This window comes from Paramisgurnus dabryanus, chromosome 12 (assembly GCF_030506205.2).
Source record: "Paramisgurnus dabryanus chromosome 12, PD_genome_1.1, whole genome shotgun sequence".
Taxonomy (NCBI): Eukaryota; Metazoa; Chordata; class Actinopteri; order Cypriniformes; family Cobitidae; genus Paramisgurnus; species Paramisgurnus dabryanus.
Window position 1 is genome coordinate 35,376,617 of NC_133348.1, and position 26,326 is coordinate 35,402,942.

The window sequence follows — 26,326 nt, forward strand, 5'->3', positions numbered from 1 at the left end:
AGCTGGCATCAATGACCAACACTGAAATTCTGTCAAACATCAACTTCGAGCTGTTACAGGTTTTTCTTATTTAAACCACACAGGCTGCAACTTCACACCTATGACTAGTCCATTTCTTCTCATTGGGGTACCCACGTGACTTTGAGGTATACGGCGGGGCATCCATGTACACTGACAAAGAAAAGGGGGAGACCTTTTATCTTACATCAGTCTTTATTTAATCGCCTCATCTACGGCCATCCAAACAAACAGGAAACTGCTGTTATGTTCTGAATAAGTGACTCAAGATAAGCTTCACATAAACTGAACTAGCAAAAAAACACTAACATCAAACAAAAGCAAATCTCTGACAAATGCAAGAGTACAATTTAGTCAACCAAGAGAGACTGTCAATGTAAAAGTCAACCACACAAAAACAAAAGCAACCGTACAAGGTCATGATGCTGTTTGGGGTTTTCATGGTTGTATTTTTTTATTCTAATGTAGCCACATTAGTAGGACTTCTGGTAACCAAGAGTCGGATTCTTGAAAACAGGAAGTGACACGGTAGAAAACGTGGCCACACAGGCAGTTCAAAAATGAGCTATTGCTATTGCTGACTCATATCTGTATTGATATACACATTTAAACACACGGCACAAGTCCAACTATATCACACCATCGGCCAGCGAGCTTCTGTCAATGTCAGGAATGAATCTTTTATTCAAGTGGAAATATTTAACTCCGGAACTGATTTCAGTAGATTTTGACCTTTATTAGGCAACAGCTTTTCTAAAAACACACAGTTTTATGTGAAAAACATAGATTCATTTGGATAAAGTACACAACTGTTCAAAGCTAAGTGACATTAAAGGGATAGATTGGAAAAAATTCAAAATAACCCCATGATTTACTCGCCTTCAAGTCATAATTTTTCAGACAAACACATTTTCAGTTATTTTAGAAAATGTCCAAGCTCTTTTAAGCTTTATAACAGTTAGAATAAGGTCCACTTCCTTCAAGTCTTAAGAATGTGCATTCATCCATCAGAAAAGTAATCTAAACTAGGGCTGGGGTAAACGACTATTTATTAAACGATTAATCAGGCGATTAGTCGACTAATCTAACAACTAATTGGGCGATTAATCTAACGATTAGTTTCTGTTGCTTGATTAATAAAAACCATAATGTATCTCAAATACATTCTAAATTATATACTTTAAAGGTTGTATCAGCGATTTCAGGCCAGGGGGTGGCCAAAGCTACTTTAGGGGGTCCACAGTCCATGAAAGAAAACGATGTGTAACCATGTATCAAGAAAGCATGAATGAATGCATTATTAGATAATAAGGGTGAATTTTAAACATTTCTAATGTATTTCTGTTAAAGGGATTCACCCAAAAATGAAAATTCTGTCATCATTTACTCACCCTTATGTTCTAATCCTGTATAATTTTATTTTATTTTGAAAAACTTTATTTTGGTTTGAGTGGTTGGTGAAACCAATTGTTTTTGTGTGCAGATCTCAGAGCCCAGGCTGCCTACAGAGACGCATTTTTTGACAGCCTGCTTACGGGGCAGCTAGCCGATCGTTACGAAAGATTAGACGAATGTGATCATTCATTTTTTATTGGGCCTGAAATTTTATGTTTAATGTGCGTGTGGCGAGCTCTGTTAAAGCGTTGACGCAAAAATGTGACGTAGACTGAATTTTATCAATATGTCGCTACACTCTCAGAAATAAAGGTACAAAACTGTACCTTTTCTGTCATTGGGGCTGTACCGTTTCAAAAAGTACAGCATAGCACCTAAGTATTTCATTTTAGTACCTCAAAGGTACATGCTGGGACCAAAGAGAGCTTATTAGTACCTGAAAAATACATATTAGTATCTCAAAGGTACATATTGGTACTAAATGTTTACATATCTGTACCTAATGGTCCATACAATTTCCTTTTTAAAGGGTGCTGCCCCACTGACAGCTAGGGTCCATATTTTGACTTTTTTCTAACAATGTAGGTCCTTAAGGTACGGTAATCTACCCAAAATTTTATTCTGTTTTTTATTCCTGTAAAGGTACCAAACAGGAACTTAGAGTACAGCCCCAGTGACAGAAAAGGTACATTTTGTACCTTTATTTTTGACAGTGTATAAGCCTAACAGCTCCATTGGATTAATACAGACCTTCTGAGGATAACGATCAGATTTTGTAAGAGAAATATCCATATTTAAAACTTTACAAACAAAATAACTAGCTTCCGGTAACAATGCTATCTTCAAGGCCGCCTTAATGCACGGGCTTGCCTGGGCTGAACCCCAGGGGCCTCCCAAGTTCAGGGGCCTCCCAAGTTCACGTTTATATTGTTTTGTAACTTGTCAGGTTATCTGTCAACCACTCTAACTGCACGTTACATGGCTGCTGATTGGTCTGTGGTAACTTACCGTGAAATAAAATATCAGACGTAACAGATTTTTCTATTCCGCGTAATGTAATTAAGTGCGCGTTGTCAACTTGGCATTCCTGCATGTTAGACTGAGTGTGACAGAGAAACAGGAAATAATCCACCAACAAATGAAAAAGTAATTTCTGAAATTTCATAATAAGCACTGCAGGTCTCTCTTTCTTTCGCGCGCGCGCCCGCTCTCTCTGTGCTCGTGCAGCTGTCTGAGTCTCTGGCATGTAGAAGTCTCTCCAACTGTGCGCAAGATACTGTGCCGCCAAATAAAGAAAGGAGTTCCCGAACATATTAATGCTGTTCGTTGTTATAAAGTTTAAGTTTACTCGCGTTTATATCAGTGACGCGTGCGCAGCCGGAGCGATGTAGTTTGACGCGATGTTAGCACAGTACACATCTGTTGGTTTAGAAAGACAACGCAACGGTAAATGTGCAAGTAAAGCGCGACAAGACCATCTCAAATAATCATCCCCTGATCGCACCATTCATATTTATAATGTCCTTATCTAAAGATCTTATATACAGGTATGTTCCCTGTCTGTCTTGTGCATATTCATACGTGTTCGTTTTACATGCGTAGTATGCATAAATACTAAATACAATGCATACTATATCTTCAATAGCCTACAAAATAAATAACTGATTAAAAAACAAGATTCTGTCTATAAAGACTTATCTTTTGTTATCATTAATGCATTTTCACTTTAAAACTAACTTTAACTTCTTATATTTTTAAAACTATGGTGAGCATTTAGTTAGTGAGTGGCAATTTTCTGCAAATTTGTATATTCCAAAAACTATAAAGCTTATAAACATATATACTCTCACACATTTTGGTTTTATTTTCTCCACAAGTTGCTGTGCGTGGTTGTTAAATAAAGTGTCTTGTGTTTATGCTCAAGTGGGCTCAGTGATATGTTAATAATGATATTATGGTGTTTTCTGGGTCAAAGAGGGAAAACTCACTGTTGGATGTATTGAAAGAAACTAATGCATTTTGTGATGTAGATTACCTAGATATTACACTTATTTTTTTTAAATGAGACTATAAATTGAGGGTATGGGGGGCCTCCAAAACATCTCAGCCCCAGGGCCTCACATTGGGTTAAGGCGGCCCATCTTGTACTCATCTGCATTCACTAGAGTATTAACGTAGTGAACGGGCATTGCCATAGGTACGCTGCATAGTGATGTAATAGAGTAGTGATGAACGCATGGGGCAGAGGCACTTTGGTCCCAGAAAATAAACATAAAATTGGCACACAGGCTTCTGTGTAAATGCAAACATGTCCCATAAATGTACTGGGATCGCTCCCGGAAAGAGGACCTAGTGACATTCCCATAACATTCCCGGAAAGCATTCTGTGTGAACAAGACACAGAAACAATGCAGTAAAGAGGCATGCCGTAGTGTAATCGCAATAATAAAGTTATGATTCTGCTTTTTAAAATGAGGGACTTACATACATTCACAATCATGTAACACTCGACACTATCCACGCTGAAGCTGAGATCATTCACCAGCATACTTGAACAGCGCGTTACACGCTCATATGATCTCATAATAAATAAAAATGCATGTGCGTCATCGCAACAAGAAATTTCGCACAGCGCTTTAAAACAGGGATTATAAATGCACATTGCACATGCAAACTGGATTAAAGAAGAGATCAGGGAGCTCTTCAAATATCTACTCTGAAGCGGAGATCATTCAGCAGCATACTAGAACAGTGCATCATGTGCTCCTTTATAACCTTTAACAAAAATACACACAACTGGTTTCTTTAGAGAGAAATAACGCATAATAAGCAAACTTCAGATGCTGCAGGGAAAAAACTACAAAGTGCAGGACTTAAAATATGTCATGTGTCTTTACGGTATCTTTATGGTATGTGTGTGAATGCACGCACAGATTCCGAAAAATCATTGGCAGTGTAAATGAACCAACAATCCAACGATCCCGGACAAATCCCAGATGCATTTTCTGTGTATTTTCCGTAATCTCTGTGTGAACAGGACTTAACTGATATAAATCTTGGAAAAGTCAAGACATTTTCTAAAATAAATAAAAATGTCTGAAAGATGATGGACATGTGTATCTAGGATTGCTTGAGGGTGAGAAAATCATTCTTGGACTAAGTATGGCTTTAAATACTAAACAGTAGATGTAAATAAAGCACAAATTATAAATAATTAAAGCTCTGCTAGAAAACATTTTATTTTAAGTTTTACATTTGTTTTGGTGTGAGTGTTAATACATGTTAATGATGATTTGTAAAGTTACAAGTCCCAAAGTCTACCAAGATGCGAGTTCTCAGCATTCTGCGTCTCCTAATGAAATCTCTTTACTTGGACTACATGAATGCAAAGATTGAAAGCAACAGTTTACTTCCATAACAAGTCGACATAGACTCGATGCACATTATCATTATCCCACACGCTTCTGACTCACAGCCGGTGAGTAGCCTATGTTTTTATATTTAAAGATTTTGCTATGCACACCATGATTCAAAGCTGAGTTTTTAGCAGTGTGTAGAGTAGCACAGATCTTGTCAAGAATACTCAGGCTTGTATTGATAAGGTAGTAAAGATGATATTATCTTCTGTCAGTATTGCTTCGGGAGCTGATGTTCCAAATATGATAAGGAGTGTAACATTTCCGTCACACGCTTGAGGTATTCGGCCAATCACAATGCACTGGATAGCTGGCCAATCGGATCACACCGCCATTTTCAGAATTATGAGCTTTGTCAAATCACATTCAAATCAAATTCAGAAAGGCAGGGCATAGAGGAGCAACAATAATGTATGGTATGTAGTAAAAAAAAAATTTGAACCATAAACTTTGTAAACATTACACCAAATACACAAAATAACAATCTTTTTAGCAACGTCATATACGGCACTTTCATTTGTTTAGCCTGTGTTATGTAGTAGTAGTAGTAGTAGTAGTAGAGAAAAACACGTGCAGTGTCATTTTTGAGTCAAGTGGATTTTGCATGCAACTTAAAAAACAAAAATGCAGATTTTTGAACATTAAATTAAACAATTATTGCAGATTTAAAAGCATTTGTATAAACCACTAAAACACCCTTTTAAATCTTACAGTTGGGTTAGTCAGGCCTCCCTCAGCAGACTTTCTTTAACTTCAAAAATTTAACACCTTCATGAAACACTAAACTTAAACACTAAAAGAAAAAAGAAAAACATTAATGGAACAACACTTTATTTCAATATTTCCTCTGATTATTCAGTCCCATGCAAAGCATGCTGAGAACTAAACGTAATCTATCATGTCTTTGTAACAGGTTTCCATCAAAACATAAAGCAAATCTTTCCAAAATTTGCATACAAATGAAAAACAACAAATGCCGATTAGGTGTGTTTCCATCAAATTGTGAGCGAATGATGGTGGTATCGGTAACCACGCTTAGAAAATGGAGAAAAGACTGCATTTATGTAAGATTTGTGAAGTTATAAATTTACTAGCAGTGCAGCTTGTAATTGCAAAACTGAATGCTGTGCAAAGAAGAAGAAATGTTTTAATTTTTGATGCAGGCACCAGCAGCCCCATATATGATAAAGACAACATCAGCTGATACAGCTGATTCAGCTGATGTTCACTACATCAATTTACTCAGCAAATGCTTTTCCATCTCCCATTATTCACATTTACTCTTTATCACATAAGTCAAAAACTATCTCAAGAAAGCGTAAAAATGTTTTTCCAATATTAAGGGAATTTTATAAAGAATTTGGCGTTTCCATAAATAAGAAGAAATCAAGTGAAACCTTGATAATTAGTTCATTATAAAGTTGAATGTCACTTTACTACTTTTCTAGTAAACAGAAAAGTTCCAGATTATATTTACTATTAGGGGAAACTCCAAAATTCAAGTAACAAATAGGAGTCAGTTATGTGTCAGCAATGGTTTCTTTCATCAGTGAAAAATCAAGAATCTTCCCCTAAGAAAGTTCAACCCTGAACAGAAAGAGTTTGACATTTGATCCAAACAGCTCTTTGTGATGATAAACAAATAGCCCAGCTTATCTGTGTAAGTATACATGATCAACAAGTTTGTGTAAAAATGATTTGGTTTCATTTTAAGGACTCAATTACTTTCACTTTTTTAGGTTTATAGGCAGCTGAGCAGATGAGTAAAATCAGTCAATACAAGGAATCATAAAGTCAGTCTTTAGGTCAGTGGTTCTCAAACTGGGTGGCATGAGATGGTGCCAGGGGTCCCAGTTTTATACACAAATTCATCCTAAATTCTGTGCAATTAAACATAAAAAATAAGGCTACTAACTAACAGCACTACATTGTATCATGTAATATGTTTTGTTTACTTCAAATTCCACGTTTGAGAGTGTTTTATGTTATGAGTTCTTTGGGAGCGGCCACAAAGGATGCACCCTAAACAAAGAGGGAAGTGCACACCGAAAAGTTTAAGAACCACTGATTTAGGTGAAAATCTTAGAACGACGCAAATCCAACTTAAAGAATGAGCAAAACGATATTAAGCCTAAAATTATCAACAGCTGAAAAAATATTCATTACTGCATTCTGCATGCACCTACGGCCACTCGTAGAAAAAAAACACCACAAATCCCTTGTGGGCAAAACAAGCCTGCCGCCACTCTAAGCAGCATAAATCCTGCCTGCCATTACGGGTGGTGTCTGTCTGCATAGCTGAACTAGAATGACCTTCCCTATAGAAGCACACAGTTCTGCACTGTCCGGCAGTCTATGCCTCACGGCCCAGGCAAACTGTGGCTGGTAAACACCCGGAGTGCCGCAGGGTTCAATATTCAGCCCTCATACTGTTTTCTGCTTGCCACACCCTCAAGATTTCCTCTGCATACAGTTGCATCTGCCACTTTGGCCTGATGACTCTGATGCTCAGTGGTTTGCAATGACAGACATGCCTCAAAATTTCCATGCTTTTAGTACAACACAGTACTGACCTCTCACTGAAAAGTACAGTAGGAAAATGTAACTGACAGGCAGGTTTAATTATTGCTAAACAGACACCGAACTAAAGTTTATTCTCTGATATGACACATATACAGTTCTTGACTGAAATTACCAAGGGGAGTGCAACTAAATTAAGGGGTTGATAATTTTATTACAGATACATACTGTACTCAGCTGATTTGAATTGGTCAGCAAACATAGCCACACACATTACTGTTGTGTAAGCCATATCAGCACGTAAACCTCCACCTTATTCACTAACCACGCCGCATCTACACACTGAGTGTGTTTACATGCACAAAATAAGCGGATAACTATCAAAAATCAGTTTATTATACATGAATATCAGCTGACGTCACTCACTTGTCTTCCGCCATTTTGAGGACGTGAAGTGGTCGCAAAAGAACTAGAAGCTATGCCTTCAATATGCTGTGAGCATCAAAATCGCTATTTTAACAAAACACTAAGAAGGCTAAACACAACATGATATTTTGCTCGAAGTATCGCCTGTGTCTCTACACGTGAACTCGAGCATTGAGAACATTGTTTGTGAACACAGAGTTAACTAAAAAGAAGGTTTTGAACAACTGACTTTGGATGATTTGCCGTCCGCTCGCTGCCTTCTTCCCAGTCAAGATGTATCGATCTCCAATTGCGACGTAAGGAGGGAGGAGAGTAAAGATTGATATCTCCTAAAGCATAGTTCCATAAAAATGCACAGATAATTTGTTGTTTTGTCGCAAGTGAAAAACAATATTGACCTTCTAGTTGAAAAAGGAGCCTCATATGAGATTCATTCATTCGCATTCGGAAATCGATTATTTACGTCTGGCAGAGATGACGAGCGGACACCATAACAGCCAAAGTCAGTTGTACAAAACCTTTATTTTTAGTAAACTCCGTGTACACAAACAATGTTCTCAATGCTCGCGTTCATGTGTAGAGATCCAGGTGATACTTCGAGCAAAGTTTCATGTTGTGTCGCGCCTTCTTATGTTGTAAAATAGTGGTAGTTCGGTAGCAGTGGACAGCGGCTGGAAGAACGCATCAGGGATCGAGTAGGCATCACACCCTAACCAAGATATATTTTTTTAAAGTAGCGTTTATTTTCATGACAGTCGAGATGCGACGTGTTGTCTTTCGTAGCCCTTTACTTTATCCGTAAGAATCATAGACAGTAAAAGATAAGAAATCCGTAAATCGTAGCAAGGTAGCCAATGCTTGTCAATAGCCTACTGGTACTCGGTAGGTCCTCAAGATGGCGGCATGACTTAAACGGTCACATGACTGAAATCCATCTATAGAAAACGTCTCGGTTACGGATGTAACCCTCGTTCCCTGAAGGAGGGAACGGAGACGTCACGTCGTGACCGACGAATTGGGAACTCGCTTAGAGAGACCAATCTGCTTCGAATACTACTAAAACGCCAATGAACTTGGCATTGAGATATTTGCATAATGCTGGCGCCGCCCCGCCAGGTGCGTATATAAGCAGCAGGTGCAAATGAGGAAATTAGCTTCTTTTTCGCTGAGAAAGCCGGAAAGTGTGACCGGCCGTAACAGCAGGTGGCAGCACCTGTGGCGACGGGACGTGACGTCTCCGTTCCCTCCTTCAGGGAACGAGGGTTACATCCGTAACCGAGACGTTCCCTTTCAGTCGGTCACTACGACGTCACGTCGTGACCGACGAATTGGGAATCCCTATCAAAACGCCACTAGGGGCTGACCTCTTCCAGTGTCTGCGTAAAGCCCTCCGGTTCCACTTAAGGATAAGGAGAATTAGGTTTTAAGGCAGAAGGCCGGGCACTAGATGTTCCTTTAACCCCACGGAAGTGCCAGCGACTGGGAAGCGCCCTACCTGAGCGGGATAGGAACGCTGCGGAAGCCACCACCCGTCTTAAGGGTTAATGGTGGGCGAAAGTCAACCGTAGTTGAGGTAAAAATGACAGCCGTGGCTGTGTAAGCAAAGCAGTGCTCTGCTAAGGGAAACGTGGGCTAGTAGGATTAACCCCACGGAAAATACTCACAAAGGAACCCGGTGGGACCCAATGTGGAGCCCGAGCCAACACGTAGGTTCGCGAGGATGCAGCTAGTGAAGGCTGACAGCCAATGCTCCGCAACAAAGGCTGCCAAGGCAGCGGAGGAAGAACAATTCAAACCATTACGCATTTTTGTTCTGAAGGCCGTCCATACTGATACAGTTATGAAGCATCAGATGGAGGCTGCAAGCCGACCTGTGAGACTGTTCTCCGTGCTCCCCCTGGTGAGGAAAGAACACGAGAGGATACAGGCTCAATACGAACACTGTAAAATCTAATGAACGTATTAGGTGTCGCCCAACCAGCAGCTCTACAGATGTCTGTTAGCGAGGAACCACGAGCTAGAGCCCAAGATGAGGCAACGCTCCGTGTGGAGTGCGCTCTCAAATTAAAGGGGCAAGGAATACCCTGAAGATTATAAGCCAGGGCGATAGTATCAACTATCCAATGAGACATCCTCTGCTTAGTGACAGCTTTCCCTTTCTGCTGGCCACCATAACAAACAAAGAGCTGGTCTGAGGTCCGGAGGCTTTGCGTGCGATCCACGTAGAGTCGCAGTGCGCGTACGGGGCACAACAAAGCCATGGTTGGGTCTGCGTCCTCCGGAGGCAGCGCTTGCAAGCTCACCACTTGATCTCTGAAAGGAGTAGTGGGAACTTTGGGCACGTAACCTGGTCTGGGCCTCAATGTTACGCTTGAGGCAGCAGGACCAAACTGAAGGCACGAGTCGTCAACAGAGAATGCATGTAAATCCCCTACTCTCTTCACTGAGGCCAATGCTAGCAGGGTCAGAGCTTTCATTGATAAAAGCTTCAGACTCACAGACTGCAAAGGCTCGAACGGGGGGGCCTGCAGGGCTTTCAGCACCATGGACAGGTCCCAGGGAGGAATAGAAGGAGGGCGCGAGGGGTTTAGCCTACGAGCGCCTCTTAGAAATCTAACAACCAAATCATGCTGGCCAACTGTTCTGCCGTTAATAAGTGAGTGATGAGCAGAAATAGCAGCGATATCAACTTTAATGGTGGAGGGTGACAGCCTACCGTCTAACCTATGTTGAAGATATAAAAGCACGGTGTTAATAGGGCATTCTCTGGGGTCTTCGCGTTGCGAAGAGCACCAGGTGACGAAAAGGTTCCATTTAAACGCGTAAGCCCGTCTCGTAGACGGAGCTCGTGCCGCGTTGATTGTGTTAGATACCGCTTGCGGTAAATCACTTAAACCTTGCGCGCGCTCAACGACCACACATGGAGATCCCACAGGTCGGGGCGCGGGTGCCATAATGTGCCCCCTCCTTGAGAAAGAAGGTCCTTCCTCAGGGGAATCCGCCAGGGAGGGGCTGTCGCGAGGAGCATCAACTCTGGAAACCAATTCTTGCTCGTCCAATATGGGGCGATCAGTAAAAGGTTCTCCTCGTCCTGCCTGACCTTGCACAGTGTCTGTGCGATTAAGCTCACTGGGGGGAATGCGTATTTGCGCATCCCCCGAGGCCAGCTGTGTGCCAATGCGTCCACGCCGAGGCTGCCCTCGGTTAGTGAATAAAATAGGCGACAGTGGGTATCGTCCGGCGACGCAAACAGATCTATCTGCGCACGACCGAACTTCTTCCAAATTAGCTGGACCGTCTGGGGGTGGAGTCGCCATTCGCCGGGGCGCGCCGCTCGAGAAAGCGCGTCCGCCGCTGTATTGAGCGAGCCCGGAATGTGAATGGCACGAAGGGACCTCAGATGCTTCTGACTCCAAAGGAGGAGATGACGAGCGAGATGCGACAGGTGACGGGAGCGCAAACCGCCTTGACGGTTGATATACGCAACGGTCGCAGTGTTGTCGGTGCGTACTAGTACATCCTTCCCTCGCAGCTCCGTAGCGAAGCGTACGAGTCCCAGATATACTGCCCACAACTCTCGGCAATTGATATGCCAGTGCAACTGGGGTGCTGTCCACACCCCTGAAGCTGTAAGCTCGTCGTACGTGGCACCCCAGCCCGTGTCGGACGCATCTGTGTGTACAACAGCATGCTGAGCGATCTGTCTCATGGACACACCGGACCTGAGAAACGCGGGGTCCGACCACGGGGGGAATGTTAGGCGACACGCAGGTGTAATGGTTACACGATGGATGCCGGCGCGCCACGCTCTCCTCGGGACTCGATCGTGAAGCCAACGCTGAAGCGGTCTCATATGGAGCAGTCCGAGCGGTGTCACGGCCGCTGCTGCAGCCATATGCCCCAGGAGCTTCTGAAATTGTTTCAGCGGGACCGCATTCTTCCCTCGGAATGAACCGAGGCAAGTCAGAATTGACTGGACGCGCTCTTCTGTCAAACGCGCCGATAAATCGATCGAGTCCAGTTCCATCCCGAGAAAAGAGATCCTCTGCGTGGGGCAGAGTTTGCTCTTTTCCCAGTTGACCCGAAGACCCAAACGGGCGAGATGCCGAAGCGTTAAATCTCTGTGCTCGCACAGCGTCCGTCGAGAATGCGCTATTATAAGCCAATCGTCGAGGTAAGCCAATATGCGAACGCCGCTCTCTCTGAGGGGTTTTAACGCCGCCTCCACTACTTTCGTGAACACACGGGGAGAGAGGGATAGCCCGAACGGTAAAACTTTGTACTGGTATGCCCGTCCCTCGAACGCAAACCGGAGAAACGGTCTGTGACGAGGGATTATGGACACATGAAAGTACGCGTCTTTCAGGTCTATTGCCGCAAACCAATCTTGGGGGCGAATTGAATTGAATATTTGCTTCGGTGTTATCATCCTGAAGGACCTCTTCTGCAGAGATTTGTTCAGAACGCGCAAATCCAAGATCGGTCGCAACCCACCGCCTTTTTTGGGTACTATAAAATACGGGCTGTAGAAGCCCGATCTCATCTCGGTTGGAGGGACCGGCTCGATCGCGTCCTTCGCCAACAGGACTTCGACCTCTGCACGCAGTACATGTGCATCGGACGCTTTCACCGTGGTGAAACGAATGCCCGAGAATTTGGGTGTGTGCCGGATGAATTGAATTTCGTAACCGAGGCGAACAGTGCGTAAAACCCAACGAGACGGGCTGGGAAGCTGAAGCCACGCCCCCAGGGACCGTACGAGGGGAATTAACGGCACTGTCGGGGTACCCGCGGTGGGGCGGCTGAGCGGGACAGGTGGTACTGCCGGTACGTCTGCTGGGACAGCATAAGTATCTACAGTATGTGTGTGTGTGACACTGACCTGAGCCCGCTGAGGGTGACGGTCGTCTGGTCTCCTCAGCGGAGAGCACAGACTCCGAAGAGGGTGCTGGTGGTCCCGTCTCCTCAGCGGAGAGCTGGAACTCCTCAGAACACCCGCTGGCGATAGAGGAGAGGGAGGAAGAGCATGTGAATGCCCGCTCACATCTCTCTCGATCCTCTGAAGACCTGGAGAAGGAATAGGAATGCACTCTTTTTGTGGTTTTGTGGGTACCGGCTGAAAAGCCGGCGGAACAGAAACAAAAGGAAACCAAAGATTCTCCACCCGGCCCTCTACCGGTGGAGGGAGCGATGCCATCACCGTCTCCCGTAGAGTGATCCCATCCCAATCCAGGTCGCCCGTCTCAGGGCCGCTTCGTCTTCCGTTTACCACGGGAAGCGGGTGGGGCGGGCGGGGCGGGCTGTCGACGGCTGTTCCCCCTCCGTGGCCTGGAAGATGTTCTAGTGGGGGGGGCGGAGGCAGCCGCCGCAGGGCGCCCTCGGCGAGGAGCAGACGGGCCCGCCGGCGCTGGAGGGCGAGATGCAGGTCGCTTGCGCCGGGGCATGATCTGTGCGATCGCCTCTGTCTGCTTCTGGGCGGCGGAGAACTGCTGGGCAAAAGACTCCACCGACTCACCGAAGAGGCCAGCCTGTGACACTGGAGCGTCCAAAAACTTGTTCTTGTCCGCTTCCGACATGTCAGCCAGACATAGCCATAAGTGGCGTTCCTGGACCACCATCGTGGACATGGCACGACCAATCGCCTGCGCTGTCACCTTCGTAGCGCGAAGAGCCAGGTCAGTGGCAGCCCGGAGCTCCGAAAGGACAGGCGAGTCGTGTCCTCCCTCGTGCAGATCCCTCAAGGCCTTGGCTTGGTGAACCTGCAGCAACGCCATTGCGTGCAGGGCTGAGGCCGCCTCTCCACATGCCTGGTGGGCAGCGCCCGTTAAACCGGAGGACTGTCTGCAGGCACGAGAGGGGAGGGTTGGGCGGTCCTTCCAAGAGGGAGCGTGTGCCGGACACAGCTGCATCGCGACAGCACGCTCCACGGGAGGGATCCCCGTATAACCCTTAGCGGCTCCGCTGGTGAGGGAGGTGAGGGGGGAGGGCTGAAACGGCCGTAATCTCATGGAAAACGGCGACTTCCAGGTTCTAGTCAGCTCCTCGTGCACCTCGGGGAAGAAAGGCACCGGTGGAGAGGGTTGTGAAACCCGGGCAGCTCCAAAGAACCAATCATCCAGGCGGGACGGTTCGGGCTGAGGGGGGGGAACCCACTCTAACCCTACGGTCTCCGCCGCTCGAGCGAGCACGGCCACCATCTCTGGATCGAACTCCGGCGTCCCAACCCGACCAGAGGGAGGAAGGGCGTCGGGGTCCACGTCAGGGGGAGGAGGCCCACCCTCGGATGCTGCGGCGTCGGTGGACCCGGAGGGCGGCACGATGGATTCTAGAGACATCGTAGAACACGATGCTGAAGTCTCCATCGGCACATCAACCGGCTGTGGATGAGGAGGCTGAGAGCCTGAGGACGAATCCCCCGCTCGGCTCAGCACAGTGATGCGCAGGTCGTCTTTTGAGAGCTTCACAGCCGCACCGTGGCGGCGTTCAGCACTCGCATGACGAGGGTTGCGTTTTTCCCGGAGGAAAGACAACCGTCTGCGCAAATCCACAAGGGACATGTTCTCGCAGTGAGAACACTTACCCCCAGCGAACGCTGCCTCTGCGTGCTCGATGCCCAAACACGAAAGACAACGCTCGTGACCGTCCTTCGGACCCATGTACTTGCCGCACCCAAGATCGCACGGACGAAAAGCCATCCTGAAAAGGACGCTGATGTCCGGATATACGAGAGAGTGGCTGCCTTTAACAAGGCACAAAGCTCTCTCGTATCACTCTTTTAGGGAAATTCACTCAGATGCTTAGTTGATGAGCGCACAGGAAGGCAACGCACACACAAAACTCAAAACAAAATAAAGATGTAGAGTCGTGGAATTAAGCGAAGCGTCCGCTGTGGTACTGCTAGTCCAACCAACTTCAGCAATCGAATCCCACCAGAGTAGAGTAGCTTCTCAGTAGCAGATACTGCCGGCTTTCGAAGCGATAAAAAGCTAATTTCCTCATTTGCACCTGCTGCTTATATACGCACCTGGCGGGGCGGCGCCAGCATTATGCAAATATCTCAATGCCAAGTTCATTGGCGTTTTAGTAGTATTCGAAGCAGATTGGTCTCTCTAAGCGAGTTCCCAATTCGTCGGTCACGACGTGACGTCGTAGTGACCGACTGAAAGGGAACTACTTTAATGCATTTACATGCAAATAAAAAAAAACGTCTATGCAGACAACTGCGTTTACATGGGACCTTTTGGAGACTACACGGAGATTTGTCAGGTTTCTCGCAGGCAGTGACGTCACCGCCTATAGTACATAATAGTCGTTCAAAAAGCAGACGGCATATCTGTCTTAAGCCATATTGTTGTATCTCTTCTCGTGTGTACACAACCTGTAAATGTAATATGAGCTTTAATTTTCGTATTTTCTCTGCCAACTGCTTTAGTCGAGGGAGACTTTATGCGTTACTTTTTGCTTACATCCGCGTGTGACGTTTATCATTCAGACATGCGCACATGAACAAAACTGCGAGAAAGCCGGTTAAGGTGTTTACATGCCACGTGAAATCGAGGTAATGAGCAAAAAACAACCTGTGCCAATCGATTTTTGCTTACGCCGGTTATGGGCTTTACCCGATAAAAGAAAACCGTTTTAACTAAGGGGCAGTTTCCCTGACAGGGTTTATCCTAGTCCCAGACTACTTTGGAGCTGCCTTAATTAAAAATCACTGCACTGGGATATCTTACACCAGTACAAAATGTTTTGTCTCAAGATGAACACCAGTATTGTTTTTATAAGGCTGGTTTATAAAAACTACTTACATGTCTTAATATAACTAAGGCCTAGTCCTGGACACCCTGTCCGGAAAACCACCCCTACCGTATGTGATTTAAAACGAAACTGTCTATTTATATTGTCGATGTCATTCTTTTCAACACAGACACACCACCTTTTCTATATATTGAGGTATTAAGGTGCACATTATTTTTGTTATTTACAGTGAGTGCACATGAACACTTTATATACTGTATGAATATGATTAAAGTACAAGCGATGAAGCCATACATTCGCTTCTGCGAGAGGAATTCATTCCCACAGACAGCTATTTAAACATTAAGCATATTGTTTATTTTATGTCACAGACACCCAAATAGTCACAAAAATGCAAGAATACAGTTAATAAATGTAGGGTTATGTTGGCAGTCATGTGATTTGAAGAGAAACGACTGTTTATATTAGATTTGACTACAACCATAACCTGTTATAATTTCCCATAGCTCTCTTTTATGGAAAATTGTTGTTTAGGTGCAGCACCATTACTAGCACTAACTGGATTATCTTGGGCCAGTTTTGTGCAGATTTTTGACTTCATGCCAGTTTATGACTTTCCTTGTTGAGACTGCTGCATGATTAGCTAATCCTAACCTCACCCCAATCTAATCCTAACCCTAACCAATGTGAAAGTCAAAGTTAAGCAGAAGTTACCACACTGGCATTACTTGTGATGTGCTCGCTGGACTTGTACTGTACCTCTTCAGGTGATGGAACAGATTTATCTTATTGGTTGATCTAACAGCCGACATAATCTGTGCATCATCTCATACAAATGCGTGTAATTTGTCAACAATTTCCCCATCTTCACTTGTTGACTTCACATTGATTTCAATGACATGACATGGCTTTACTCAATGTAATATTTTAACATAATGATCTTTTGTAGAATGACTTCAGGTATAAAACAGTCAATTACGAAACTTGTCTGAGTTACCACATGCAGGGTTAAATATGGTGCAAGCAAAACTGCAGACTGACTGTTGTCGCATCGGTTATTAGATTTAATAATCACAAAGAGTAGAAATGTCCTCTTTATCAACATAAATTGAATTGCAATCCAGTTTTGAGATCATCCCTGAACTAGGCTGGGAACAGCCTCGTGCAAATTTCATTCGGCACTTTATTTTATCTGTGTTTGTACTGTTAACTCATTTGCATAATTCCTTTAGGAAATTGGATGCTAAATATTACAGACAATGCATGCAATTAACTAACACAGTCAGTTCAGGTCATTCTCAGTGAACCGTCCTCCGAATGTTCACAGGGGTCGTGACAACTTTGATAAGCAACATGATCTAAAGGTGATAACAGAAGCAGAATATTTTGGCTAGTTTTCCTCGAATGACATTTTACCATTATAGTCTACTGAGAAGCTTTACCTCGCTTATGCAGCCATCCCTCTTTCACGATGAGAACTTCACTCATGTTGTCTTCAGGGTGATGTCTTCAGTCTGGACATTCAGCAGGACGGGCGGTCTGTCGAAGATAGAAAACAGGGTGTCTAGCATAAAAGAAAACAAAACCAAAACCAAACTGCAGCGATAGACCTGAACACACAGGATACCAATTTCATTTTTGTTACATTTTCATTGTTCTTAAAAAGCATTACTGTCGTTATCAAAGTTAACTTTGTGCAGTTGACCAACCTTAAAATCATCACTTAATCATTTCTCAATGAGACAATAGAAAAACAACACATAAACATCAACAAACAACAGGGCTTCACCATCATGGACAACAACAAGGTTGCAGGTTGATCTCAGATGGTCTTTAAGAGGTAAACAGCACCGTGAAAAACAATGTTTTGATTTAACCAACTAAGCAGGAAGTTGCAACCTTTCAAAGACCCCGTTACAGCACTGCAGCCCCTACAACAAAGCTGACAAGCACCCACTCAGGAAACATGTGTCCTCTCTACAGAAATGAATGAATGTAAAAACAACCACAGGAGAGGTTATTGTGTCCTGCACATCTTAAAACTCACAATTTCTCTTAATGAATTTATAAGCAGTCTAATTTGGAGGGCCACTATAATAGATTGTATCAAACAGTCTTGCATTGTATTATGATATGAAAACACATTATTTTTTTACAGTGACTTTTAAACTGTAAAACTGGCATCTGTCCAAGGTGAACGATTGCATAGGGTTCCTGCTAATCCTAAATTTTATTTAGCTTTAGTGAACATCACTGGAGTCCGGGGACTTCTCTTTCGAGGGGTGAGAATTCAAAATATGTGTTTGGAGTGTCACGTAAACCTATGTGCAATTGTGCATCATGTCAAAATATGTGCCGGCTGCTCTGATTACAGATGAGATTAAATGAGTATCTGGCAAACGCAAGCGTCTCTTTAATCATTAAACCCTTCAAAGCATCTGCAGCAGGCACGGTTTTTGACATGACACGTGATGTACATAGGTTCACATGACGCGCCAAACACATATTTTGACATGACGCCGAGCCACACACATGAAGGGGCGAAATACATGTTTTCATGAGCTTCACATTGTGCGCCCCTCGAAAAAGAAGTCACCGGCTGCCACTGGTGAGCAGCTACTGGTACATTATGGTGTAGTCCAGATCACATTTTTAGCATAAGATCATTATATGATAAATAGAATTTTCTTGTACGACTTCTATGGAAAATAAAAAGAGATTATGTCAATATCTGGTTAGATGGATTATTTCAATACAATGATAAATATAATCCATACATTATAACACTCAAACAAAAAATAAATAAAAGCCATTTTACAGTAAAATAAGACTTCATGATCTGTTTATGCTACATAAGAACTATGCCATTCATGACATAAAACTTTGGTACAAAACATGTTGAAACTTTTTGGATACATTATTAAGCATTAAAATTGGTCATGATGAACTGCTACTCAATTGAATCCTTTAAATAAATTTTTCTTTTACATCCAAAGGATGGAAAATTATACTCGTTTCAAATAACATGACGGTAAGTAATTGCTAACAGACGTTTTGGGGTTCATACGTCAAGGTAAACTATTTTACCTTTATTTTAACATAGGGCTAAAAGGGCAACTGAACTTAAAGCTTGTTAAAATGCCTGGCAAGAACATCTGCACACCAGGATACAAAACACAACAGATGCTGCTAAAAGTGTTTATAAATAGTTTTACCAAATTTGGCCTTGCATTTTTGGTAGACTACCGAAAAGCAGAATTAAAACTGACAGATAAGGGAAGCGCATTCATTGAACAAGATTTCTGAGGTCTGTCCATAGAAACCTGCACCCTTGATGCACCCCACAGTAACGTAGCCTCTGGCTGCTTGGAATGCAGTGAGAATGAGCAAAGCTCCCCAGCCTCAGAACCGTCTGGAACAACAACCTTATGTGACCCGCCCCTCCCCCTGCCTTCTGGCCCAAACATCAGCTCCCTTAAACTGCAGGTATTCTTCTGACACCAACACACACGTGAGCACACACATCCAACCATCACCGAGACCAAGATACGGATGCACAAGCAGAGAAATGGTCAAAAAAGCCTGACATGCAATCGCATAATCTTTGAGAATACACACATAAGAATAACTTACTCGCAACGATGCCAAGCAAACACCATAGACCTACAACTCTCAGGAACAACTACCTTCGATCTGTCTGTCTGTCCCACACAAGCACCCTCTCAAACACACACACACACACACACCAGGCAAGTATCATGTGTGTCGGATACACTGTCAGCCTCCGGTGCTGCCACTGCAGCTCGTCTCCGAGCCCAGCCCCTCCCAAAAGCCGCCATGCTGCAGAAGAAAAAGAGAGAGTTAAAAAAAGTGGGCGGGCGGCCAAGCCTGTGCTCACTGCAGCACTCCATATGAACTCAATGGCCTCACGCGGGGTCACGTGGCATGAATGAAGCGAAAGAGTGAGGAAAAAAAAGCCCCCGGGGAGGCCACTGAGGCCACCCGCCTCATTCAACATTTTATACCCATGCTCGTGGCTCGAAGATAGGAAGTGAGGGAGAAAAAAGCATCAGTAACCCAATTTCTGGGGTTTAAATGACATGTTTTACACTAGCAACTCAACGCATGCGTTTGCCAAGTAAGGTTGTCCTTGTTGAGTTATATGCTGTTAAACATACAGTGCTTAACATATTTATTAGACCACCTGTCTATTTGTCTTAAAGATCATCAAGCATCATGAAGTGTTTTAAACTCTTTCCTTCTCAAAGAGTTTCGACGCTTTATCATTTTGAATACAAGTGAGATATGTCAAAATAAACTTGCGTTTTTATACCCACATTCTTTTTTTCAGAGATTAAGACATAAATCAAGCTTATTTTCGTGTACAAAAAATACTTTTTTTCTGTGCATCAGATTGCGATGCAACACCAAAGAAGTGTTAGCAGCGAAAAGACAGACATAGAGAACTGTGTGTCTGCTGTTGCACGCTATCTGAATATATTAATAAAGTGATATTTGGATCGAATTAAAATTTTATCACAAAATTTTTCAAGGTATTGGTAAACATCATATCGCTGGGATACACTGCACAATTTTTGTCTGTCCAAGACAAAAGATTGCCATCTTGAAACAATCGTCGGGATTTTTGTGATCGTGGCTCTTCATCGGTGATCCTATGTCGTACAGTGAGAAAGGAACATGGCCGTTTTCCCGGTCTTGCGACCAAACATAGCCTACAATAGTTATTGACAGTGTCGCATCCATCACAGACTAACGGTACATTCACATGGGGCGTAAGCGTTAACGCTTAACGGAAGGCTTGTCTGAAGCGTGGCCAACAGCCAATCACAGTGGCCGCTACGCATGCTCCGTTCTTCCATAAACGTAATTGGCTGGCTCTGCCTAGGTTATTTGCATAAGGCGATCTGATTGGCTGACGCACGGGTTGCCGCTCGAAAAGTTGAGAAATGTTCAACTTCTGCCGCGAGCAACGGCACTGACGCAGCGCCGACGGATCCACAATTCAGTTCGGCAACGCATGACATCACCCATTAAAAGTAAATGGGAAGCATTAACGCTGAGGTCCCGTGTGAATGCGCTGTAAGATTCAAAAGGTGTCATCATCGTACAGTTTATGCTTGTCGTACCCAAGTTTAAATGCTCCATGTCGCACAGTGTGATAAGGTAATGATCTTATAGGATGGCAATAACGTATGTGTATCCCGGGCTTAAGAGAATCGATATCATATCGTATCGTGAAAAGATATCTGATTTACAACTCTACTGGACATCTAAATAAAATAAAATAATTAAAAGAAATATTACTATAAATAATAATACTATTTATAATACTATTCTGCCTTTCTTATAAAACTGTAAATTTGAAAAACAATAATTATATTTTAGAATGAGAAATATTACTGTGACTTAAGAGCTCAAACATACCGCTGGTTAACCATTACTGAAACATAAACAATACTGCTAGTTTAGGGCAGCTATGACACAAACCTTACATTGGGTGGTGGTCTAATAAATTTGCATGAAGCATGGTGGTAAGAGGGTAAGACTGAAGACAGAAGAAACTAGTTAAAAGACAAAGCAATATTTTTAGCTCTCATAGTGTGATTTCTCTAGAATTCACACTTTGGTCCTGACAGAATAGAAGCCAACACTTAATGTTATGTGCTAATTAGAGGACATTATTTACCAGACCAAATATAAAACTATTTTCCAGATACAACTTCTGAATTATTCTAGGAAAATAACACGGCGCTGAATTACTGCTTTTAGAGGTCTGTTTGTTTTTATGTTTGGTCCCTTAGCAACCGCTATCCCCCTGCTTGAGAATGGACCACCTTGAGAGAACTGCCAGATTTTTCAGCACGAGGACGAGAAGGTTTTCCTTAAGAATTTACCAAAATGGAGGACACGCTTTCTTCTCTCAACAAATGCACAGCCTTTGACTAAAACATTTCTAAATTAATTAAATTCTTTAAAAATGAAGAATTTATAATATGTGAGAAAAAAGGCACGGGCGGCTAGTTCTCAGGACTTACATTCCCAGGACTTACAGAGGCACATATTAAAGGATTATCTTGTTGTGGTTGTTTCATATTGTGATTCTAATACTACTTCTTGACTTTGAGCTTCAGGGCAAATGACAGTCCATATTATATTATTGAAGGCTTTAAAATTAAGGCTGTTTCCTACATTATAATTGTCTATCGGTAAGGCGTAGTTTACACTCAACAGTCACCATCACATTATACAAATGTCCAATTCCAGACACAAGAGCACATCCATACCTGCAATGCATAAATCATACACTGTGATAAATTGTCACATGTATGCATGGGCGTTGGAACGACCAGTAACGGACTGCCCTCAAATAAAAATTATTTTAATAGCATTGCATGTTGTCTGATAGAAGAAATGTGTAATTCACAACCGGGCTTTGACCTGCATGAATTTTAAATATGTACCAATGTATCGGCTTATAAACAGTATCAGCAGAAAAATATTATTTTGTCCACTGTCGGACATCGACTAATTGTTGGAAAATGTCTAATGATCAGGGAAGTTTATATCCTGGCAATCAAAAGGGGCGGAAAACCCCATCAGAACGCAAACAGTGTGATTATTTTGAATTAGGTGACAATGACAACAGAATTACAGTTTGTACACTCTGCACCTCTAGGATTTCTTGACAAAAGAATTTAATTATTTAATTAAGGAGTAAAACACAAAAACTTTTAGTATTTTGGACATTTTGTAATGGTGCATCGCATCCTAATTCCTAGTTTTGTCTCTGTAATATGTATCATAGTTTGGCACACCACATTTCAAAGCTGTCACCCACTTAATGACTTTTCCAGTGTCAACCAGAATAACAAAAATGTGTTCAGGGTGTCATGTGTGTGGCTCGTCAGGTCAAATATGTGTTCAGTGCGTCATGGTTACCCATATGTATTGCATGTCATGTCAACATACAGTATGTGCCTGCTGCATACACGTTGAAAGGGTTCATGATAAAAGATGCGCTCACGTCTCACAAAACTACTTAACACCAACTTCTGATTACAAATGAGATTAAGCGAGTAGCTAGCAAACATGAACTTCTTGTTTATCATAAACCTTTAAGAAGCGTCTGTAGCAGGGACGTATTTTGACATGACCCACAATGCACATACTAGTTCACATGACGCACCACATATTTTGACATGAGGAGCCACACACATGATGATGATGTTCTGACAAGTTTCACATTCGTGCCTCCTCGGAAAAGTCCAAGTAGGATGTGATCCTGGATCAACATTTTCATTAACCAATCAGATTGCAGGATTAGGATGTATGTTAGATTAAGGTTTAGGAGTGGGTTAGGGGATTTTAAAAAAATTCTTAAACTATTATTTCAGACTAATTGGAGGAGTAAAATGGTTAGGGTTTGAGTTAAGGGTAAGTTGGTGTTTCTTTGATTAAAATGTTGATAAGGGACAACAAAAAATGTTGATCCAGGATCACATCTTACTTTGTGAAATAACAGCAACGCGCTCTTCCCACTTCCCATGAGTTTTGAGTGGTTCTGTAAGGTTATGGCCTAAATTCACTCAGAACTGTGGCTGTAATGCAAGTGGATGGGAAAAATTTAGTTTTCTTCATATTTGTAAATTGTGGTCGGTGTCTGTCAACATATTTCAAACACAAACAGTACTGTAAATTCAAATACCTGAAAAGGACAAATTAGCTGGTTGTGGTTGAAATTTCGGAATTCTGAATGCATCAGTTTTAAACTTTTAATATATCAAATAAGTTCTGTTCCTTTAGAAGATGTTGCAGAATCTATAACAATTCTAAACTAACAATCTGGCACTTTGACATGGACTGGTTAATTATTTAAAATAAAAACATTTCTCATTTCAGCAAATGTTAAGACATGGATCATTTTTTACCGAAATGTCTGATGTGCAACATATCACATAAAAAAATACTGTAGCGCACATAAAGCAAACTGCAGTACACTACAGTTACCGTAGTAAATGTTAAAACTACAGTATTTACTACAGTTTATCAATTCACTTACTTAATATTAGAGAATACAGTAGTATACATTAAGAAAGTAAATCGATTAATATATCACAGTAACTACTATTTACTACCATATACTACAATATTTTTCTCAACATGTCATATTATTCATGAAGAAAAACTGAGAGCTTGCAATCAAAAAGGGATTACAGAACTAATAATATAAGGGCTAAAGATCAGCAAAATAAACATATCAAACCAGTGATAGGTGACATGGACAATTACTACTACAGTACATAATGTAATGCTTTTGGCCATTTGATTAGATGTGTTATTTTGATAGGTAAGGAAAGATCAATGTCAGAGTCCAACATTATTACACAAAGTTCAGTGAACAAACATGAAACATTTGTTACAGTATACCGGTTAGTTTTAAAGCTTTTATCTCTGACCACAATAAACTAAGAGGCAAACACAAAGCATTGGTCAAAACCCTATCTTCGCTACTGTACATGACCACGTTCCTATTCAGATTGAAATGTAAAACTGTTTAAATAATTTAAGTTTTAAGGTTGACAGCACTGTATAAACTTCTCAATGTTTTACCAGACCAGAAGCTCGCTATTTAAATCAATGACAGAATAAAGCTCCTGGTCAGATGAGGAGCTTTTCTTATCGCCGATCATCGTTTACGCTCGCGATTTTACAACAACAGTTGAGTAAACTCAAGCAACCCGAGAGTCAAGAGCAAAGACTAATGAAAACCATCTCATGTTGAGACCAGCCCAGATAATGATTATCTTGCATACTAAAAATCAATTAGTCCCGTCCTATCGGCTTCATGCCTGACGTGTCTGAAGAAATTCGTCGTTTGATAGACATAAGGAATAAAACATCTCAATATACATATACTGTACATCATACCCCAGTACTTCAGTTGCGACTTTGGTTCATTTCACGATTTCCTCTTTGCGTCTTATCGTGCAACCTATTTCCATCAGTGTTGTTGTGTGTCCTACAGACGTCCCGCACCTAAAATCTCTCTCTCCAGCTTGAAGTGCTTATCATCCTTCGTCTCGTTCGGCTTTCCCTCCGTAGATTTCAGTGCGATGCAGTTAGAGGCGATGAGTTTCGCACGCAGTGACGTCAGATTTCCTTAAACAGACCTAACATTTCCTTAAAGAGACCTTACACGCTAACAAATGCATAGTAAATATATATAATAAAATTGAAGAGCTGTCAGGGTGGAACTTTACAATAAAAGGATGTTGGTCACTATCACTTAAAACCTGAGAATTCATCCACACCTACGGTATAAGGCTTTACAAGAAGACTGGTAGTGCTTAAACTAGACGTAAACCTTTCAGAAACCCAGGATGTGTGAAGAACGAAGTTGTTAATGTTCAAAACTGACGGCTTCTTTGATGCTTGAAATATTAAAATATATATTCATTTAAAAATATGTCAAATCCTTATAATCTTATGTTTATTTTGCACCTCCCAACTGGAATGGTCCTGGATTAGCTTGTGTGCTTGCACGTAGGGTGTAACTAACTAGTTTATAAGTTATTAGTTACTGTAATTTAATTACATTTCCCTTAAAAAGTAAAGTAAGGGATTAATCTTATTTTTCCAGTAATTTAATCAGTTACGTCTGATGTAATTGAACTAAATACTGTGTATGGACTGTATAAAAAGTATATATAATAGAATAGTGCATTTTAAGTCTAAGGTTAAAATGCATGTTATTTGTGTATCCTTCTCACTTTAAATACTTTGGTGAGTTAATAAGAATAATAACACTTAAGTGTAGTTTACAATTCTCACTATTAACTGGTTGGTTATTAGCATTAATATTAGATATTGGCTGTTTATTAGCACATATTAAAGGGATAGTTACCCCAACAATGACAATTCTGTTATCATTTACCTCATGTTGTTACAAATTTTTTTTTTTTTTTGATGAAAACAAAGGAAGATATTTTGAGAAATGTTTGTAACCAAACCGTTCATGGACCCCATTCACTTCTAGTAGGAAAAAAGTATACTATGGAAGTAAATGGGGTTCATGAATGGTTTGGTTACAAACATTTCTCAAAATATCTTCCTTTGTTTTCATCAAAACAAAGACATTTATACAGGTTTGTAACAACATGAGAGTTAGTAGGCTACATGATGACATTTTTCATTTTTGAGTGAACTATCCCTTTAATGCCTGATTCTGCAAAACCTTATTCTACATCATATACCCAATTCCTACCAATACTTAAACCTAACAACTACTTTACTAATTATTAATAAGCAGTAACTGGGACTATATTAAGGCAAAAGTAGTTAATACTGTAGTTGATTAATAGTGAGAATTGGACCTTAAAAAGTGTGACCAGAATAATTTATGTACTTTTATATTATCAATTTGAGCCGTTTTAAGTCTATCTTTGTATAATTTACTAAATAAGATTTAGAAAGTAATTAAAGATATCATTAGTAACTAATTAATTACTTTTTTTGAATAACTTGCTTGCACGACCCCAGTTGAAGTAATTTGGAAACAGTGGTGTGAACTTTTGTGTTGCAGTAGATTATCCCATATGAACATAAACCATGTTTTTGTGGTAAAAGTGAACTGACCATGTTTTTTTATATAGGCTTACTGATTACTTTTAGTAAAACCATGGTTTTACTACACTTTTAACTATGGTTTTAGAAAAACGTGACTGTCAAATGACCATGGTTATTTTTGGTTACCATGGTTTTATTTTTGTTTA

The 26,326-nt window shown here is 41.8% G+C and overlaps 1 protein-coding gene across 5 annotated transcripts in view; it reads right to left on the reverse strand.

The window, feature by feature from the left end:
* Positions 1–24,679, reverse strand: part of LOC135745428 (RAC-alpha serine/threonine-protein kinase) — a 39,904-nt gene extending 15,225 nt beyond the window's left edge. For 2 of the 5 annotated variants that reach the window (XM_065263723.2, XM_065263728.2), the window contains exons 1-2: positions 24,483–24,679; positions 16,976–17,072 (exon numbers count right to left, since the gene is read on the reverse strand). In XM_065263723.2, the coding sequence (XP_065119795.1) occupies positions 16,976–17,021 (46 nt within the window). In that variant the 5' untranslated portion in view covers positions 17,022–17,072; positions 24,483–24,679. Of the gene's footprint in view, positions 1–16,975; positions 17,073–19,166; positions 20,018–24,482 lie in introns of those variants that run through there. The other 3 variants (XM_065263727.2, XM_065263726.2, XM_065263725.1) reach the window with 3 other exon arrangements.
* Between the last annotated feature and the right edge of the window lie 1,647 nt (positions 24,680–26,326).